A 22,251-nucleotide genomic window follows, 5' to 3' on the forward strand; every position below is an offset into this window, starting at 1 on the left:
GGCTTCCTCAAGGAACTGCTCACTAATTTTAAAAGCAGCTCATACACAGGCGGGGACATCCTTGTGTGTGAAAACAATTTATCAGGCTCCAATGTTTTCATTCGGCGGAACACTTGGATTTGATAACAACTTGTGCCCCAACTCCTATTTAATAGCCGAACTTTATACCTTCTGCACTTTTTTTGGTCCTTGTATTTTTTATATAAAATATATAGTTGAAATAAATTAAGAAATAAGTCGCAAATTTCGATGTCTTCTTCATCCATTTTGTCACCGATGTATTTTGTAAATATTGTTTGTATGTATGTAACCAACTAAAACAGCTGTTATCTACGGGAAATAGTTTTGCTCAGTTTTGTGCACGGTAAGGGCATGCGGTAAGGAAATTCCGTGCTGGCTTCACTGTTTTCAGCATAAGCAATTGTCGCAGTTATTACAATGATGCATTCAAACAACTATAGTTCTTTTAGTTAACTGTTATAGTTATAGTTATAGTTAACTGTTACACGAAGAACTGTGGCTGTCGGCTTACACTTATTCGTCGTTCATAGTCGTCAGTTAAGCAGTTCGGTTCATTTGAGTGTTTGCATGTTTCATTTCCATTTAACATGCAGCTATTTCATAGCTAAAGCGATAGTCACGGTTATTGCGCAAAAAACGACTATGCATTGAAAATGAAATAGTCAAATTACTATTGCTGTTGCTATTTGACAGTCAGCAATGCAAACCCTGGGTAGGAGTTTAACCTGGTACAATATCCAGAACACAGTTGTGTTAAGGTTCAGCGGGCCTCTTGGAGTAGCTGGAGCTCTTCATCTCTGTGGGTGGTGGTTGGACTCCGATTACGGTATTCGGGGATTGGGAGCTTAAGAAGGTGGTAAAGGTCCCCCAATGAATGTTGTTTATAGTCTGTCTAAACACTGTGCTGGCCCTGTAGTTGTCGATTCATTTTGTCCTGGCGTAGTGCCTGGGAGGCGGCTCTGGTTCAAGCAGATGTCTACATACATGAAACCTCCAGTATCACCCTAGCAGGAACTGTTTGCTGAGCAGTTTGTTGTGCTCCTTTACAGAAAGCATCTGTGCCTCGTGATGTAGGTGCTATAGACGAGACATCAGGAGGCATCCCGTCGCTGTCCGATAATAAAGTTTTGGCATGTCTGAGGCTTTGTGACTAGTTCTAGGCAACCAGACAGGCGCAGCGAAGTTTAGAACGGGCCGGTCGGCCAATTGCCTTAAATGTCGATGGGAATATTTCTTTGTCTTTGCGTCAACTACTACCTTCTAGCGGTTTGAGGACCTTGTTGCGACTTTGGGCAAATTTTCGAACGTTACTCCCAAAATGTTGGGGTAGTTTACAGTCGGAATTGGTGTGTCGTCGACTTTGACTTTGAGATCACTTTGACATTCTTTGTCTAGGTGGTAAAGAGGCTCGACGTGGTCTTAGTGGGAGAAAGTTGTAGATTCCTCGCAGCGAAAAAGCGAGGCCACCGATGTCATTACCCGACGCCATTATCGTGTAATCGTCGGCGTAGGAGACCAGGAAGACTCCCTCTGGTGGCTGGGGGAGCTTCGATATATAGAAGTCGAGAAGCAAGGGTGAACGGATACCGCTCTGTGGAACACCATGCTTTATCTTCCTCTGTTTAGAGATTTAGTCTCGAAAGATTACTGACGAGTGTCAACCACTCAGATAGTTAGCGGACCACCTCGGATGGGAGTGTCGACTTTACAATGTCATCTAGTAGCGTGGAATGGCTAACTGTGTCGAAAGTTTTCTTCAGGTCTAGCGCTACTAGGACAGTCTTCGACGACGAAAGTGTATGACAGGGTTTTTATGTAGGTTTTTTATTGTTTAATCAAGTTTCTCATTGGTTTTATTAATAAGAGCACTTTAAAAAAAAAATAGAAAAAACTCTTCAAGTGATATAGTGCACGTTTTAGGTCAAGACCAATACAACACAAATCTGTGTTTAGAAAATTCAAAACACCCTTGTTAAAAACCCGACTTATGGTGTTTTTGATGAAGTAAAAATACATAACTAACCCATTTTTCAACCGATTTTTTATTTCAATATGGTCTTGGGAAGGGGAGTTATGAATGTATATAATTCTAAGATTGATCGATTGACGTTCAAAGAAATTTTCAATAACAAGCTCTTATTTGTGCAATTTTTCCACGTTTTTTTTTCAAAGTGATGCAATTTTTTGGCCATTATTCTCCAACGGGCACCACAAATATATACATATTTTTAAACTCCAATAAAATGTGCTCGAATACGTTTTTAAATTTTTTTTTTGCATATTTGATTTTTTAAATGAAGAACCTTTCAAGAATATTCTGTGAAAATTTTAGATGAATCGGAGCAAAACTTACAAAGAGACAGCCATGTAAGTGTTGCTACCTACCTGGCTCAACCGCGTTTAGCGTTAGCGTTAAAGCGTTTTTCCCACAACTTACGTTTTCAAAGTCGGTGCCCCTCATAACTTTGAAACTACTGCACCGATCCTTTTGAAATTTTGAACACTTTTTCTGTAGATGTTTTACAAGGTAACGCCGAAGAGTTTTTTTCGAATTTGTTGATACTTTTGTTGTTACGGTAACTAATTCACCGATTTTTTACGCGAAAATCGTGTTTTTGACTTTAACGTGTTCCCAAAAATCGAAAATTTTTTAATTTCAAAAAACCCTCTCGGCGTTACCCGGAGAAAACGATTATCTAACGAAATAACTTTGGTTTTTTGATTTCAGATGATTTAACACCGAGTTATGAGGGGCACCGCAAAACTACTTTTTTTGCCGTATTTTTAAATATTTTTGGATGGAAATTTCACAAAATATACTTCAAATGCTATAGTTTTATGTAGTAAAAGATTTGACGAATAAATTTTAACTGTGTCATCAAAAAAAAATCATAAAAATGTGCCTTTTTTCCATGAATTAACGTTCATTTTGCATGCTCATTTAAATTCCTTAGAAAATCTAGGTCAGTTCAGCGATGAACAGAGAGAAAGATTTCAGCAAGAGATATTGGCAATGGAAAAGCGTTTCGAAGGAAAAAGCCAAATTGGAATGTTGTCAAATTACTGCTGGTCACTTGTACGTGAAACAAATGATTCGTCTTACAAACGTAGAAGATCAAGTAAACATTTTTGAGATTGTAATTTTAATTTTTGAATTAAAAAAGTAAATTTTGATAAAAACATTTAATTCAAAAATGTTTCATTTTTTAACAGTATTTTATGTTCAAATTAGCCACTCTTGTATTACATGGAATAAACTCAGCTCAGGTTGCGTTAGATTCGTTCAGGTTAATGAAGTTTGGTTAGGGTGATTTTAGTTACGAATTTCCTGAAAACTTATGTCATTTTGTGTTATGCTAGGTAAAGATACGTTACGTTTATTTGTAGATGTTTTGAAGCGAGTACACATAGAAGTACAATGCAATCGGTTCAATTGTGTTACGTAGGGTTCTATTTAGTGAAGTGAGATTAGGATAAGCCATTCAAGGTTTCGTCGAGTTAGGTTGGCATTGCAAACTAATAAAAATGACTTCCTTTTGCAATGCAGAAAAGCAGCACAATGGGTTCGATTGTCTCACATTGTGTACGATTGGATTGATTTCGATAACTTTAGGTTAGGTGAGGTTTAGTTAGGTAATACTACGTCCAGGTAAGTCAGAAAATTGCAGAAGTAAGCCAGCAAATTGCGTTACTTTTTGCATTATTTTTTTTTTTTGACGTTATAATATTTTTCTACGGTCTCTGTTCAGCTCGAGAATGTTCTGTTTTTATTTTATTTCTACAAAAACGTTCTTCACTGGGAAAATTTTTTATAAATTTTGACGAAATAATGCTTGCTAGATTCGGAATGAGCACAGGTATGAGTAAATATACTTAATTATACACGTATTTCGCAAATAATAACGGAGAACCGCATTAAATTTGCAAATATGAAAGTAGTGAACAAAACTTTCAGTTTACTGATTTTTTTGTTTTACAAAAAAATCCGTTACTTCGACACATTTTGATCGATTTTTGAAATTAAATGCTTTTTATACTCGTATTCGGAATAGACACAGCTATAAGACTTTCTACTAATAAATAAACCTTTCATTTCAATATTATCGACAACATCTCGTTAAACTCGCAAAAATTGGAAAAATTGACTACAATTTAAGTTTTGTGTTAAAAAATCAGTGGTTATTTTTGCTTAGCGTGAAAAATAGAAGACATACGTCAGAAGGTCTAACATTTACCTCTACAAAACTGTTTTAAGATTGGAAATCAGATAAAATGCAAACGAGCTACCAATTTTTAAGTTTTGGAAAACACCCAAAATCGGTTTTTTAACGATAAATAAAAAATTTGAGGGTGTTAAAAATTTTTTGAACTCGGTTCCGCGTCGTTCTCGGCTAGATCTACAGTGCTCATCATTTCACTTCAAAAGTTCTGATTCACTGTAGCACCGTGTAATTATCTCAAGAATTTTTCCCATTGTGTCTAGTAAGCATATTGGTCGATAAATCCTGGGTTCGCTAAGCTTTTTCTTGCCTAGACTTCTGCTTTTTCTTGGGTAAATACACAAGGGTTTGCATCTTCCACTTCTTTGGGAAATGCAGGTTTAGAATACCGCTAAAATATTCCTGGGCGCATGAAAATCGCTATTATAGGACTATTTGGTATGCCATTAGTACCTGGAGCTTTCTTGGCATTACATTACACGCCGCTTGGGTTTATTGCCACGAGGGATGTCACCTGCTTCGTGATGAATGCAATATGGCAAAATGTTTTCAGTTCGTTGAGCAAAAAGAATCGTAACTATTTTGCGCAACCTTATTGGGCAAGTAATTTGGGGCATTTGTACGTTTTTCGCTTTACATAATACCACTCAGTAAGCAGTGCCCCAGGGGTTGATATCAGCTTTGTCAACAAGTTTCTTGAAACTTGCTTGTAATAGCTGTTTTTAACGACTGCCTTGCTAATCTGAAATTCTATTGTATAAATACCTATAACGACTCAAACGCCACCCAGTGGGTCCAAAGAAACTAGGATTAAGTTTTTTTTTCAACACATTTTTTATTAAGTAAGCATTTATACATATTCTGAATATGACCTAAATTGAACTATAAAACAAATTTTCGGAATACCAAATTTTGAGTACAGATCCACTTAGCGAAGAAAGTGGTAACATTTCTTTTTACGTATAGTTAGGACACAAACAGATCATAAGTATATCACAGTGCCACTTAGCGGCATATTTTCTGTTTTTTAACTTTTATTTTTCGGCACATAAGATATACTCGAATTATAAACCAAATCAGCTGAAATTTTCTCTATTATTTTACTGCATACCAGAAAATAATGAGTAAAATTTAATAAGATGCTTTCCATATCAATTCAACCGGGCTATTCGAGACATGTTCTTCGATTTCGATGTAACTCAAATATGTTGCTCTCTGGTCAAAATAATGAGACACGTATTTTTTTGTTCGACCGAAAAAAATGTTTTTCAAGATTTATCGGCAATTTTGTTTTTCGGCTCAAAATCGATTTTTTTAATTCTATAAGAAATTTTTTTTTTATTTAATAACTTAGTCAAAAATGAACCGATTTTAATGATTCTGGGTTCAAAATGGTCGTCATTACTTGCACAAACGACTTCATGTACAAACAATAGCTAAAAAGTAGTTGAACATTTTTTATTTTGCAAAAAAACAATTTTTTTATTATTTTAATTTGCTTAAGAATTTCAAATACTTTATTTTCTCGCACACTGTAAGATTAAAACAGCTCGGTTTGAATTACAGTTGGCCTCTCGACACTCAATAGGCCAAATAGGTTGCTAGAAACGTACTGCTCTCTTGGCCCGAAGTAAGGCTCAGATGAGACCGAGAGTGGATTGCGTACCAGTTATATACACACATCCATATATGTTGCACACGTATGTACTCGTACTTATATTAATGTATATGAGAGTATCTATGGAGCAACTTAGCTCGTAAGTCGAATGTTACTTGGTTAGTTATGTTACGATCGACGTTGGACGCTGTTGAATAGTAAAAATAATGTCGGTTGAAGCGCATAAGTTGTTTTAAAGAATAATCGAATTTAATAGTTAAAAAATTAGATAATATGTTATACATAAAATATTGGAAGTGAAAACTGCGGAAAAAAATTGTTTCACATTTAAACATTATAAGCCATATTAAACTTCCTACAAATTAGCTATCGCTGTGATTCAATGCAAGTTTTATAAAATAGGTAATATACAAGTTACTAAGGTGGCTTGAGAATAAGAATACATACAAACACATACCCGAAGTATAAAGTGATGTGTACGTCAGCTTAAGTGAATTGCACCCACTACATTAAATCAAATATGTACCAGCAAAATTTATAATTCTTCCAAATAAATACTTGTGTTGGTGGTATTTTATATTTCAAAATGCTCTTGAATAAAATCCAGTCATATATGCTTATAAGCTCAAACTGCAGTATGTATGTGTATTCTTAGAGATCATATGTATGTGTTTACGAAGGTGCATGTGCTCGTGTACGTAGGTGCATACACATATCTACAATTGTACCAGTATGTACATACGTATGTACGTATACGAATAACTTTTATACAAAATAGCCAACATCAATTTTAATTGAATGCAAATAAAAGTTGTGTTTGTAGACGTATTGAGGAGATATAACATACACACATACATCCATATATAACTCTACGCCGGCGCAGAGGCTCACGTTAAAGTCGACGAAGTCGGATGCGAGTAGGTATTACGTGAGCATTTGGTATTTGACTCACTCAAAGGGTCGACAGCGGTTTTTATTATTATTATTTGATCATTTTCCGTTGTATTATTATGCAAGTATTAGTTGAACAGCTGTAAGGCCGTAGAATCAATTGAGAAGGGCTTGGCTACCGGAGTTAACTAAGCAAAAAATGGTGAATCGATCAATTAAACAAACAAACGACAAACATGTTTAGTATGTGGTATACAAACATATGTACATTCTGCGATTACCTACACACAACAAATACATGCATACATACACTCCAGTAGCGGAGGCACCCCTCCCGAGTATACGATAAAACACCACTGAACGGAATTTTTGAATTTTCGCTAACAGCTGATTGATTGAACTTGCATACGTACGTCAAAATATATAAATGTGCACTTATATGTATATCCATATCTCTCACTCACCGTCGTCGCACCAGGCAATGGCAAAATTCCGAGTGTATTTCTGCCAAGAAAAAAACTTCTATAAAAAGAACCATTTGCCGTTCGTAGGTGGCATAAAACTGTAGGTCACTCCATTAGTGGATCGAAATCAAGACGCGCGCTAAAAATTCGAGGGGGATGCATGATGATATGTATATATGTATAGTAGAATAGTATTCACTACAAAGCTCTACGGTTTGGGTTTCAATTTTACGAATTTGATGAATTTGTATTCATTTATTCAAAAGTATTTATTTATCCAAAGTAAATTTTTTAACATTTTATATTCAAAAGTAAAAATTATGTCAGAGAATATAAATATGTATAACAAAGCAGATATTGCGGGAATGAATAATTACCTTCAAAACATCGATGGGTATTTTCTTAGTATTTTAAATCATGCAGACTCGTCGTACAGTATTCTGCTTGAGAAACTTTTTTTCTTACAATTTCGCTATTTGTCTAGCTACACAAACGTAATTCACGTAATAAACCTCCTCGGTTCAGCCTTATGTCATTTAAAAAATCTAAAAAATAAGGCCTAAAGTTAAAAAAAAAATCAATTAAACGGTTTTCCAATAAGATTTGTTATTTTGATATTCAAAGAAAAATGCTATTTTTTAACGTAAATGTTCGGATGTTTATTTCATTATAAAGAGGAAGATATGCCGTAAATAGTGGCAAATAACATCAGGCAAATGACCACCACGACCGCGCTTACAGAACAATATCCTTTTCATAAAATTTTCCATAACCCAATTGCAAAGTGGCTGCCCTATGTCCTCGATAGCCTCACGAATTCCATCTTTGAGGTCTTGAATCGAACTTGGGCTGTTGGCTGTTGGCGTAGACCTTCTGTTTCACGTGGCCTCAAAGAAAAAAGTCACAAGGTGTTAAATCACAAGATCTCGGTGGCCAATCGTGATCATCTCTTCGAGAGATAACTCGGTCCGGAAACTTTTCCCGTAAAAGAGCAATGGTTTCGTTGCTTGTGTGGCACGTAGCGCCGTCTTGTTGAAAATAAACGTTGTCCAGATAAATACCATCCAATTCCGGCCATAAAAATCGTTAATCATGGATCGATAGCCTTTTATATATTTAAATAACACCTGTTATTGGAAAACCCTATACATAAGCCGATTATTTGAATTAAAAAATATGTATATGTTTAGAGTTGAATCCGGTTTGAGACGTAATCCCAAAAGTTTTTGGCAATATATGAGCACCAAAAGCAAAATGAATGGATTTACTACAAGTTCGTCCCGATGATAAGCTAATTTTTGTACCTGTTTGCAAATGTTTTATAGTACAAATGTTTATGAAAATCATGTATCCATTATTCCTAATATATTGGATCCCTTACGATTAGATAAAACTGGTAGCTTGATTGTAACGTCAGCCGACGTTGAGTTGGCAATATAAGATCGTAAAAGTTGTCCAAAAACTGACTACGAAGGTCTTTCCCTAATATTTTTTAAGCAAAATTCTTCATTCATATCTAGTCCAATTGCGAACTGACTTATATTTAATAAATTCCTAAGCAAACCTTTTTGTCTTAATTCTTGGAAGCTCTGCACTATCTTATATACTTACATAATTGGCGTTTGCACCCAGCTTAGGCGTTTCGCCGAGCTCCTCCCCCTATTTGTGACGAGCTTCTTTAAGTTGTTCTACAATTGGAGGGACTTACAGCTTTAAGCCGACTCTGAATAGCAGATATTTTTTTATGGGGAACCTTTTTATGGCAGAAATACACGCGGAGGTTTGCCATTGCCTGCCGAGGGGCGACCGCTATTATTATAGAAAAAAAACTTTTTCTATCACTTTGGTATTTCATGCACGGAGATTCGAACCTATGCACTTCCGAATGGTAGTCACGCACCAACCCATTCGGCTATATCACTATGTAATTATAGACTCATAGCGACCTCCAAATAAGTACGTCAAAGTGTAGATAGCGGCATCATGAAATCAACTACTGCACTAATGAATGGCCAGTCTAGGTTGATAAGGGACCTAGCTCTGCTGATTCTCTCTGAAGTAAACCTGGCTAGTGAACTCCAAATGTTAGGTAGACCAAGTTTGGTTGAAGATAAAAGGATGTCCGCATACTGGGCATAATCGACTGATTTAAGATTCGTTTCTCTCCCTACCAGTTTATCCACAATAAAACTTCCAGACACTGTTTGTGGTACATCGCTTAGCCTGCTCATTTAAAATAGCTCTACATTCGATTGTTATCTACTTTGGATCAATTATTTTAGCGCTGTTGAGATTTCATAGCAGTTTGACTGTCAGAGAAAATGTAAATAATTTCTTAAAAGTAAATATAACACTGGTATTGCGGGCTATTGTTATTGAAATATTGAAAATTTGGGCTCATAATATATTGCAATAGAATAGAAGTACAAATGTGTGGTCAGAAAGGGATGTACAATTAGATTTTATGTATTTATATGACTAAAAGAAGAAAAATTGCGGATGAGCGGCGGGTAATATTTAGTATTCAATAAATAAAATTCAAATCATTAGCGATTCATTTAATTTATATTTTTTAGTACATTTTGGAAATAACTCAAAATCTGCATTCATGCACTTGTGTACTTATACATATGTACACTAAGTACACTTTAATACACTAAGTATGTATATTAGGGTGCAGTGAATTTTTTTAATCGCTTTTGGCTGACATGCGGAAAGCCTTCTATCCCAGAAATAAAGGTGCAAAATAATATTTACCCCTAATCGTCTGCTAAGAGGTGTCACCGACACTATTAGTTTTTCGAAACACGTTAAATTTAACCATTTAATTTTCACTTCGCAAAAATATGAAATAGATGCATGCGAGCATACATTTATACATACACTTGTAAAGTCCCCACGATTTACTTTTTGTTGTTATTACTGTTTAGAGTGATTTCAAAGCGTTTCCATGGCCTTCTAACGTAACTTATACTATTTAGTGTCGTCATTTAGTGACATCATTTAGCGACATCAAATGACTTTCAGTGAAGAGCTTCCATTGTGTATTATAAGTTGTGTCGATTTTTATTATTTATTATTTCAATTATTATTACTATAATTTTTATTATTTTACTTTAGTGCTGTAGTTAAAATCAAGCTACAAACATAAAATCTAAAATCAAATTATTATTATTGGAAGCTACAACTTTACTCCATCCTTCAGGCAGCATACGGATTCCTCTGACAAACAATTCGAGATCTCTTGACTTGATCCATTCATTGAGCCAGTTTACGTGACAATGCGATGCAGAAAACATTTTCTTTTCTTTTCCAGAAGCATCTCACACGTCTCTAAACGTCTCTCGATATACCCCTCCTTCAATTGATGTGGCACCCAGTTACCTACTCCCATCCCATCTTCGAAATTTTTCGGTGCCCCTTCGCGATCTTTATCACCCACGTCAAAATTGCCACTTTGGAAGCGTCGGAACTACTTTTTACAAGTTGTATTTGGTGGAGCGTGATTACCGTAAATATTGATCAATATACTACTTTTGCCGTCAGCTAAAAAAGGATATTTACACTTCAAACGAATGTCAACTACTGCGATCTAGACCTCACATATGCACCTTCATATCACCAGCGACACGGTGGTAGCAGGACTGAAACTTATTCCCATACCCAATAATATGAGGGTAAAATTTCGTTTATTTTTCCAAATTTGATGAAGCTTGGGGCACCTTGAAACGCTATCCTAAGAAGGTTATATTTTATGATTTTTATTAACTCTTATAAAGGCAACTTTTCATTGCTATGCCATTCCAAAAAAAAACTTTATTCAAATTTCCATATACTATCGCTCCACCTTAATATATATACATTAGAGTGTCCCAAAAAAATTAAAGTGTTTTTTTTTTAACGGATACCCTCTTATTTTGTTTGAATGGTCTCAAAACATCTAAAAATAAAGTTTCGTCTATTTAGAATCACAGCAACCCGTGCCGAGTTGCGCGGAAACCTAACGGTACTTGATTGCGTGCAATTACTTGTTTGTTTTATTAGTAATCGCGTTTTTTTCGTGTAGTCAACATGTCAGTGGAGTTACGAAGTTCCAAAAATGAGATAAGGGACGTAAAACATGAAATCACCGGTTCTAAACTTCCCTCTAACGGGCAAGTACTGGCAGTTTTGTTCTATAATATTCGTGAAGTGAACTTAAGTGTCAATGAAAGTGCAAATCTCACAATTCGTGAGTGTATTATTTATTGGGAAAAGGCACGTATACAGACCATATCAATATCTAACTGTGTTAAGAAACTAGTTAACTTATACCATGTTTGGAGAGAATTGCAAAAAAATGCGGAAAAAACTCAATAAGTGTTTGAACAGCGTCGACAGGAGTTTGTTTCAAACTTAAACAATTTGTTTGACATCGCACATGCCGATGCTCTTCAATCGATTAAAATAAATGAACATAAGATCTTCTTGCAGCACCAAAGAGAACCAGGTCGGCCCGGTCACTTAGCCAGAGTGGACAAAAAACTAACAAAAAAAAGAGGAAAGGACGCGCCTTAGAATCATCGAGGTGGAAAACCTACGTGCTAAAAATTTTTCATTCTTAGCACCATCAACATCATCTTGCGAACCACCACTAGAAAAGTCATCTTCTGATTCTGAAACAATAGAATTAGAAGAAAATAGGCCCAGCGCAAGAGAAGCCTCCTCTCAGCCCGATAAAATTTCTATGCGGAAAAATACCATAACTCCCAAGTTAGTTGCCGCATTAGACAGGTGTCAGTTAAGTGTGAGGGATTCTGTCTTTATAACTGAAGCTACTATTGAGGCTCTGGGCACAATACGGATGAATTCCCTATAAGCAAGTCCTCCATCCATAGAGTTCGTACGGAAATGCGAAAAGAACGGGCTGAAGCTATAAAAATTGATTTTTAAAACAAGGTCTCGGACACGGTAACTGTCCACTAGGTCGGAAAACTGTTGCCAGCTCTAGATTCACGTAAAAGTAAAGAAGAACGCCTACCGGTAGTTATTACGTACGATAATAAAGAAAAATTATTGCTGTTCCTAAATTGGATAGCTCGACAGGAAGGGAACAGGCAGACGCAGTTTGAGATGCTATTACGAACTGGAACCTTGAAGACAAAGCGCAGATTCTCAGTTGTGATACTACTGCTTCTAACTCAGGCCGCATAAATGGAGCATGTGTGCTTCTCGAACAAAAACTGGGTAGAGAAGTGCTTATTTTTGCTTGCCGTCATCACGTTTACGAACTAGGACTTAAAGGCGTGTTTGAAGCGAAAATCAGTCAAGTAACTACAAGCCCAGACATCCCATTATTCAAGAAATTCCGATCCCGAGAAAAAACAAAGCTGTACAGAAAAGCTATCTTGTTTTAATGTTTCGGAAATTGACAAGCTGCTAGAATTCTACAAAACTGAATTAACCAAAGAAATCGTCGATATCGCGAATTAATTGAGCTTTCAATAATATTTCTTGGCGGGGATTCAGAGAAGAAATTTAAGATTCGGCTTCCAGGTGCTATGCACCAGGCTCGATGGATGGCGAGAGCAAATGGCAAGAGCAAATTCATTAAAAATATCGTTACTTAGCTCTCAATTCAGAATTTCAAACAAGGATAAGGCAGTTCTGTTGGACGTATGTCTGTTCATCGTGACATCCTACGTAAAACCCTGGCTCCAATGTATTTTAGCAGTAAAGGCGCCGTATTAGAATTTGTGTTTTTTGAAGGCCATGAAAAATTACGAAACAATAGACAAAAGCATTTCAAAAGCAGCTTTGCAGAAGTTTTGCTATCATTTGTGGTATTTGACAGATGAAGTATCTATTCTGGCTTTATTTGATGATGATGTGGATCTAGAAACTAAAGTAAAAATGATTGCTAACTTAACTAGAGAAAACCCAACAGCTCACAATAAACGTTACATTGCATCCACTTTTTGGTACGTTAATTAAGCTTTGATTTTGTTCTAAGTTTGCTAATAGGTATAATTGATAACTGATCTATCTGTTTTAATTTCAGAGAGAAACATTGATGACTTCGTCTCTGTCAAAAGCAAGTTCCTGCTTAATCGACTCCAGATTGACGACAGTTTTCTGAACAAGTGCCCCTTTTCGTCGTCAAATGATGATTCGTTTCTACAGGCTAAAAAGAAGCTGCTAGGACTGAAAGCAGTTAATGATACGGCAGAAAGAGCGGTTAAGTTAATGCAAGACTTCCATGGTTTGATCACTGTTCAAGAGGAGCAAAAACAATTTTTATTACGTTGCGTACAAGCACACAGACAGGTATATCCCGACTGTAAAAAGCAAACTTTGAAAAGAAAATTCGATGATTGATGTCCCTTTTATAATAAAAAGAAAATAAATACGAAATATGTGTTTTGTTTTTATTTATTTAATTAATCTAAAAATTCAATTAAACTTTTCTCTATTGTGAACCTATAGCTTTCATACTAACTTTTAAACTTAAAGTTTGACATCAAGTCGGCACGGGTTAATGACATCTGATCTCAATAATATTTTATATTTAAGTTTTTAGAGTCAAATGGAAAAAAATAAAGGGTATGCGTATGGAAATTCCAAAAAAAAAAATTCCCCCTTGTACCCTGGGACACCTTAATATACATATATACATATTGGTTGACTTTAAATATTTCATTACATAAAAATAGGGAACGACCGAACTTCGGCTTCGGCCATAAAATCTCAATTCGGTTCCGATTCGGCTTCGGCAAAAAAAGGCGAACATTGGACTCACATTTCTTTTAATTTCGTGTTTGTTCAAAAACTATAGACACTTTTAGTTTTTGTAACTTTTTTGCCTTTGAAATACCTATCTGCTTCTCAATACAGTGTGGTTGGTGCGAAACTGTTAAGTGGCTGCAGGTCAATGTCGAAATTGCCCTTGAAAATGTTCGGTTCGGATGAGCTTTAAAAATCTTTGTTCAGCCGTTCCCTACATAAAATTAACACACACCTATGCTTATATATACAAAGTCACCTCTTATAAGTGGCAAAATTGCTCCTAAAATGTGGCTAGAGTACCGAAAACATATGTAAGTATGTAAGGTACAATATAAAAACAAACTGAAATGCCATTGTGTGAGATAACATTTAAAGCGTAAAAAATGGTTTGTTACAGTATTTAAATGTTATTATGTTTGTAATCATGTACGTACATATGTACTTATATATGTATGTATATATATCACAATGTAACACCATTTGGTTATACATACACACATGCATAGTTGTAATATAAAAGTGAAAACGGCAATTAACAAGTTTTACAGCATTATAATAAACAACAATAATTTTTCGAAAGTCGTTGTCAAGTGTATTTCTGCATGATATGCCGGCAGTAAGTCCGAGACTCGATCCCCAGGGCGGCCACAAAATATTAAAAAGCTATTCTACTAGCCAGCTTATTCTGCTATAAAAGCTTGGCCTAAACACCTTTCAGGGATGTAAGCGCCGTTCTATATTCTTACACTTATATATGTATGTCGCACATGTACATGATCAAGCCTACCATCATATCTGCATGTGTGCATGAGTATGTATTTAATTTCAAACACAGTTGTTTTGCTGGAATAAATATTTATGTATGTATACAGGCTAGTTTAGGTTAGGTTAGGTTAGGTTAAATTGGCATTTGAACAGTTATTTGACTTAGTCCAGAACTGGTTTCTAGAGTTGCCAAGAGATTGTAGCGAAGGAAGGGCAAGCCTCAGATTTTACTTATTATAACTGTTTCGTGAATTAAAAAAAAATACTGCTCCTATGGTACGCAATATCTCTCGATGGGCAACAAAGTCGCGTTATTCAAAATGTTAACACGGAAACTACCTCAACGTAACCTTTGCAATATCTTTGTTCTATGCTACTTTTCTGCATTAGATGGTGGAAGGTAGTATCCCGTAAGTACTATGTACCTAAAATTTCAGATCGACAATATATGTTGTATAAAAGCAGCGTGACTTTGGTATATCTGCAAGCAGTTAATAAATCACACAAGCTCGGTATCGTTGATATACCCAGCTCAGAAAACACGCTTTTTTTGTTCAAAATTAGCTTTCACGCAACATTGAACAACGCAATCATTCCAGCGTCGCATTTCAGAACCATTTTTGGAGAACGATTTTTTTGTGATTGACTTGTGACACGGTGCGTTGCCTTGAAAGTGACCAAACGCGGCACCCACTTTGAAAAGAGTTTTCTCATAGTCAAATGCTCATGCAATATAAAGCCAATACGTTCTTTTGGTATCTTGACGATGTCAGCCAACTCACGCAACTTCAGTTTTTCATCATTCAAAACGATTTGTTGGATTTTTTTGATATTTTCTGGTGTTACCGCCTCATTTGGACGTTCACTGCGACACAAGCAATTGCTCTTACCTGGATTGATTAGGAATATAAGTTCAAGTCTGTTAGGTATAGTTGAACCTCAAATAGATTATGAAATACCGATATCCAAAGAGAACTCTCTCTTTCCTAGAGTTCTGGTAGTGTGCGACCCAGAATCGAAACTTGAGTGGGTATTTGGTATTTAGAAAGCGGGCATATATCAGTGCCTCTAGCATTTCCTTGCCTGCTTTGGTTCATCCTTCAATCTTTTTACGATCTGTGAAAATGTTACGGGATACTTTGCAATAAACTCTCAATGCCTGAATACCACTGAAGTCCTTTTTTCAGCACTATTAATTTATTTTTTGTAAAAAATGCGAGGGAGTTGTATTGCCTCCAACATTTTTAACAGTCAAAATTTTTTACCAACGTAAAGAACTCTGAGTACTTTATCTCTCTTCTTTGTTTATCAATATCCTTGTTCCGCCATAACTAACTTTTATTTTTTGCCTAGCTAGAGCCCAGTTTGTATTCCTGGAGTTCTGGAAGCTGTAAGACTTATATATATATATAATTGGCGCGTACACCCATTTTGGGTGTTTGGCCGAGCTCCTCCTCCTATTTGTGGTGTGCGTCTCGATGTTGTTCCACAAATGGAGGGACCTACAGTTTCAAGCCGACTCCGAACGGCAAATATTTTTATGAGGAGCTTTTTCATGGCAGAAATACACTCCGAGGCTTGCCATTGCCTGCCGAGGGGCGACCGCTGTTAGAAAAATGTTTTCCTTAATTTTGGTGTTTCACCGAGATTCGAGCCTAGGTTCTCTCTGTGAATTCCGAATGGTAGTCACGCACCAACCCGGCTACGGCGGCGGCTTAGGACTTAAGTCGTTGTAATTAAAAAATGAAAGTTGCTGCTTTTAAGAAAGGTTCAGTTGCTGATTCCAGTCAAAGGTTTAGCTTTAACTCTCCGATCTTCAGAGTATTCCCGTTACCGTGCCGGAAATACCTAATAACATATGCACATACAGGCATACCACGTAGGGAAACTTACTACAAATATAAGCATTTCATCCGAAAGCCTTAATCGTATTTCGTCACAACAACACAGAGGTAAAGGAAAATTCAGATTTTCCCAACGACAATCGGGCCTACAATATACCCAAAAAAATATAAATTATGTTTTATGCTGTTACATCAAGATAGGCGAGAGCTATTACACATCATGCGCATAATTATTTTTTCACTCCTTTTGGATACTCTCGCTAAAGAAAGGGATATTGAAAATACTCATTGCCTCAATGGGTTGTGCGTGACAACCATTCGATAGGCAATTTAATAGCTGTCGCCCCTCGGCAGGCAATGGCGATCCACCGAGTGTATTTCTACCATGAAAAAACTGCTCATAAAAAACCCTTATAAGTATATTAAAAGTATTACTGTATGGCAAAAGTTGGCAGCTTTTGTGCACTGCGATCACATATGTACATGCCGCTTTCGACATAAAAACACATATGTAACCTTTTCAGCTGTCAGTCAAATTCGTTGCCGCAACGGACCCAAGGTGACGGACCTATTATTTCGTAGCATCTTTCTTTGTAGCAACATCGTACATTATGCCGACATATTGCATTACAAAAGAAGACAAATTTTGAAAGAGTTCGTGATTATTTAAAATAAAGAAATGGGTAGGCGCATTCAGAATATCCTTCTTCCTTAGAAAAATTCTAGTTTCCTCAAACATTGTTTAGGGCGAACGTTCTTGCTTAAGGACATTTACAAATGAAAAAAGTAAGCTTTAAAACATACAGCCATCGACATTATAGGTACATATATTGCTTGCGAGCAAAATGAGCATCTCACGCACGTGAAGACAACCCGTAAAGTCATTCTTTTCAACACACCCAGTACATATGTATATTAAAATCCGTCTCCAATATTTACGTATTTCATTTAAATTCCTTTTTTAATAATTATTTGCAGTAAGACGTACGGTTTTTTTAATTTTGGTACCAACAACACATTGGCCATTGCAACGTGATAGATTCTGTGTCTCATCATATCGGTCTGTCGGTCAGAGAGTAATGCAACGCTAACATATACAAAATGCCTCGAAAACTATTGAAATTTCTTATTATCTTCGATAATACATCTTTGCTGTACTTTCCTGGACAATTTCTATCCGGTCGTGTGCTCATCGAACTACAAGATGATACTCCTGCGCTGGGCCTCCATTTTCATGTAGTCGGCGAAGGTGTAGTACGTGCAGGTACAGCGCGACAGGAGCGAACGTACGACAAAGAAAATTATATTGATTTCCGAATGCGCCTTCTGGGCGATGTTGATCAAGGTCCATCAGTGCTTTCACCCGGTATACATAGTTTTCCATTCAAACTTGGTCTGCCGGTGGGTTTGCCGTCAACGTTTTTAGGTCGCTATGGTTGGATACAATACTACTGCAAGGCCGCTCTGCGTGAACCAAACGGACTTATACACAAAAATCATCAAGTATTCATTGTGATGAACCCGATCGATCTCAACTTGGAGAGGCCCATTCTATCGGTATGTGAAGTATATGTATATATTTATGTATAAGTAGACTATTAGACTAACATTTCCATCACTCAAAATCATTTTTTTTATTTAGCAAAAAATGTATTCAAAAACCAAGTTGGATGAATAATTTTACTAATTTACTTGTTGCTACGGCGGCCGTGGGTGCATGACTACAATTTGAAAGACGTAGGTTCGAAACTACGCGAAACACCAAAATGAAGAATAGGTTTTTTCTAATAGTGGTCGCCCCTCGACAGGTAATGACAAGCCTCGGAGTGTATTTCTGCCATGAAAAAGATCCTCATAAAAAATATCTGCCGTTCGGAGTCGGCTTAAAACTGTAGGACACTACATTTGTGGAACAACATCGAGACCCACGCCACAAATAGGAAGAGGAGCTCGGCTAAGCCCCCAAAAATGCTGTAGGCGCCAATTATATATATATATATATATATATATATATATATATATATATATAATTTCCCAATTATATATATATATATACATATATAATTTTCAATTCCCCAATTATATATGTATATATATATTACTAGCAAACCCGGCCCCCTTCGCTGGGCACACTAAAATAGAATAGATATGGTTTAGAACAGAAAATATATGGTTTTCATATTATTTATTTCTTTATTCTTTAATCAAGCGCTTTGGCATAAACAATATTTTTCGTTTTTCTTTTTGTTTTTGAGTAAATATAAAATATAAATTGAAAATCAGGAAAAAAGATGGTTTTTAAATTTCAAATCAACGCATATGAATAACTAAGAAACAATCGTCTTTTTTCCTGATCATCCATGAATTTCTCGTTTCAATTTATATGTTTTATTAAGCATTGGAGCTTTTTTAACCATTATCCATTTATATTTTTCAAAAAAAAAAACGAAAAAAATTTCATTCACACATAATTTCATCCGGATTTTATATTAAATTCTCAAATTTCGTAAGAAGTTATTCACTGTTCCAAAGTCCACTCCAAAAAAATTCACAAACAATTTTTACATGTTGCACTTACGTTTTTTCCTTATGGCATCCAAATCAGAAAGAAATATTGACACATTGTAACTCACACTGTCAATTTGACAGTTCAGTTCCGCCCCAAGCGTTAAAAAAGTAAGCGACATTATGGCTGGATCAAAAGAACGCTGTACCCGTTGCCAGTGCTCCGAATTACAACCAAACTTTACGAAACCCATTTTCAATACTTACTTAACAATGTGCGTAAGTTTGGTTTAATTCGGTGCAAAGACACGGCGGGTCCACGTTTCTCTATCTCGAGACCCTAGTCACGGAGCGGATGGAAATACTCTGAACTAAAGCATTCACCAACAGCTTCCATTTGATACCTATATTGTACATACACATCCGAAGGTTACCCGGGTCCACGTTTTGACCTATATCTCGAGACCCTATCTACCAATAGGTATCCAAACTATACGGAAACCATCTTCAATACCTCCTTAACAATGTGTGTAAGTTTGGTTTAATTCGGTGCAAAGACACGGCGGGTCCACGTTTTGGCATACATTTCCAGACCCTAGTCATCAATAGGTATGAAAATTACCCCGTATTAAAGCACTTATCAACAGCTTTCATTTGATACCCCTATTGTACATACACAACCAAAGGTTACCCGGGTCCACGTTTTGACCTATATCTCGAGACCCCAGTCACGGAGCGGCATGAAAAATACTCTGTACTAAAGCATTCACCAACAGCTTCAATTTGATATCCATATTGTACAAACACATTCTAGGGTCCACGTTTTGGTCTCTACCTCGAGACCCTAGTCACGGAGCGGCATGAAAAATACTCTGAACTAAAGCATTCACCAACAGCTTCCATTTGATACCCATATTGTACATACACGTCCGAAGGTTACCCGGGTCCACGTTTTGACCTATATCTTTATTCGAATTTTTCCCACCTTTTAAACCTTCCCTAGACCTCCACGAATAATTCAAGACCAAGATAAGATAAATCCGTTCAGCCGTTCTCGAGTTTTAGCGAGACTAACGAACCGCAATTCATTTTTATATATATAGATTTCTTGCTGCTGTACATCTAGCACAGCATTTAACAGCAAAAGTTAAGATGAAACTGTTAAGTCACATACATCTTCATCGCCTATGATGCCTATAACTTCAAAGAGTGCACGTGAAAGTCAAAATATTTTTGAGACTACTTATGCTCGCATCTGGGTTAAAAGTATTCTTTTTGACGCCGAATTGATACCGAAGCGCCCAAAAATATCCCAAAAGCTAGTAATTTCTTCTCGTTGTAATACAAAAAAATAAAAAAAAAATGCGTAGCGTTATTTGTACCTAAGTACGATTTACAATACACACATTTGTATTGTTTCAGCAACCGTTTACTTGTGAGATCGAACACAAACTTGGTGTGGCATGTGTGGGCGGCGGCAAAGTTATCGCTCGAGTAGCGCTAGATCGTGGCGGCTATGTACCAGGAGAGAGTATATTGATCACTGCATTAATTTCGAATCACAGTAATGTGACGATTAAACGAACAAAGGCTTCCCTCACAGAGGTTAGAAATATATACATACATATATTACAATTTTTCTTTTTTATTCCAACTAATTTTATTTTGCATTTACACAGACCATTGAATATTTGGCACGAGGGAAAGTCGTACAAACGGAAAAACGTGCCTTAGCCGCTCTGGCACGAGGAAAAATCCGTCCCGGCGGAAAGGATGAATGGCAAAATGATAGCTTATACGTACCACCACTGCCACCCACAAATTTACATGGATGTCATCTAATAAAAATTTCCTACGATGTATTTTTTGTCATCGAACCGAAGTCATTGGAAAAGGAAATCAAATTACAGTTACCCATTGTTTTAGCCACATATCCTTTCCGTAATAATGGCAATGACGTCTCGAATACATGGCCAGATTCCGTGCTTAAGCCAGACACCCATTATCCTTCAACACTACCAATTTTTCGACCATGGTTGCATGAAAAACCTGAACCCAATTGATTTGGAAACAAATGTGTAAGACATATGTATGCATTTATGTATGTTTACACTGACATGTATTGCACATATATGTATGTATGTATGCATTGGTTGACTTTTGACCGAACAATCTATTTCGAATTAGCATTTGCCTGTTCATCAAACATTAAATTGTTGGGTGCCAGTGCACCCATTTAGTTGAACTTAAACAGCTTTACATAAATGACTTAATCTTTACAAAAGTTAAAATAAAATCACCTAAATCAAACATTTTTTTGTCAAAAGTCCACAGATATGCACATAGTATATATGTTCATATGTTAAACCAGCGATCAGTGGTTACTTAAAAAGTTCTTTAAAAAAGCAATATAGCACACTCAAATACATACATATTACACCACATAATATACATATGTATATATGTAGATATATATGTGTAAAAATACATATGTATGTACACTTTTTTTTGTTGTTTTACTACTTTCTAACGCAAGCCCCTACTCACTCCAATAAATATTATGCGTACATATGTATGTTGTTTGCTGCTTACGGTAATATGTGTGTTATTTGCCTCTGCGATAATATATAAGTAATATTATGTTTTGATTAGTTTCTATTATTCACTTACGTTTGTAAACATACTTTTTATGTAATAAGTTATCATAAATGTACTAAATATATATTTTTGTAAATATTTACGTACATCTAATTCCAAGATCGCTTAAAGCGTCTTCATTTTTGAATTGGAATTTCGAATACGTTCGTTCGCAGCCATAATAATTTACCTACGACATACATACGTAGTATGTAATACGTATTAATTGTACTTATTTGCATTATACTCATACATAACATATGCATATATAAAATAAGGAAGATTATATACATATATATTTTGAAATTTAATTAATTTAGGACGCGGTAATAAATTACAACTTACAAATTAAGTTAACCATTTCATTAATTCACTGCTTAAAGCATTATGTGAGTATTACTTTGTGCTGTGCAGATAGAAAAATTGGCTTCTGAAGCTGTAACAACAGGATGCGCTCTTGGATGGTTACAGAGAAAACATCTTCCGCACATTCTTAAAGTGACTAAGACGAGGCGGCCAGA

At 36.0% G+C, this 22,251-nt stretch overlaps 1 protein-coding gene across 3 annotated transcripts; it reads left to right on the forward strand.

Moving 5' to 3' along the window:
* The first annotated feature begins 6,040 nt into the window (after positions 1-6,040).
* LOC129242386 (arrestin domain-containing protein 17) lies at positions 6,041-22,251 on the forward strand. 3 transcript variants are annotated; one of them, XM_054879001.1, is made up of 4 exons: positions 6,041-6,261; positions 17,567-18,145; positions 20,516-20,698; positions 20,773-22,251. In XM_054879001.1, exons 2-4 carry the CDS (start codon positions 17,690-17,692, stop codon positions 21,154-21,156), a joined length of 1,023 nt encoding a protein of 340 aa, XP_054734976.1. In that variant the 5' UTR covers positions 6,041-6,261; positions 17,567-17,689; the 3' UTR covers positions 21,157-22,251. The 3 variants fall into 3 exon arrangements, with proteins under 3 accessions (XP_054734976.1, XP_054734978.1, XP_054734977.1); XM_054879003.1 differs by lacking the exon at positions 6,041-6,261 and adding an exon at positions 6,757-6,776; XM_054879002.1 differs by lacking the exon at positions 6,041-6,261 and adding an exon at positions 17,141-17,271.

This window comes from Anastrepha obliqua, chromosome 3 (assembly GCF_027943255.1).
Source record: "Anastrepha obliqua isolate idAnaObli1 chromosome 3, idAnaObli1_1.0, whole genome shotgun sequence".
NCBI lineage: Eukaryota > Metazoa > Arthropoda > Insecta > Diptera > Tephritidae > Anastrepha > Anastrepha obliqua.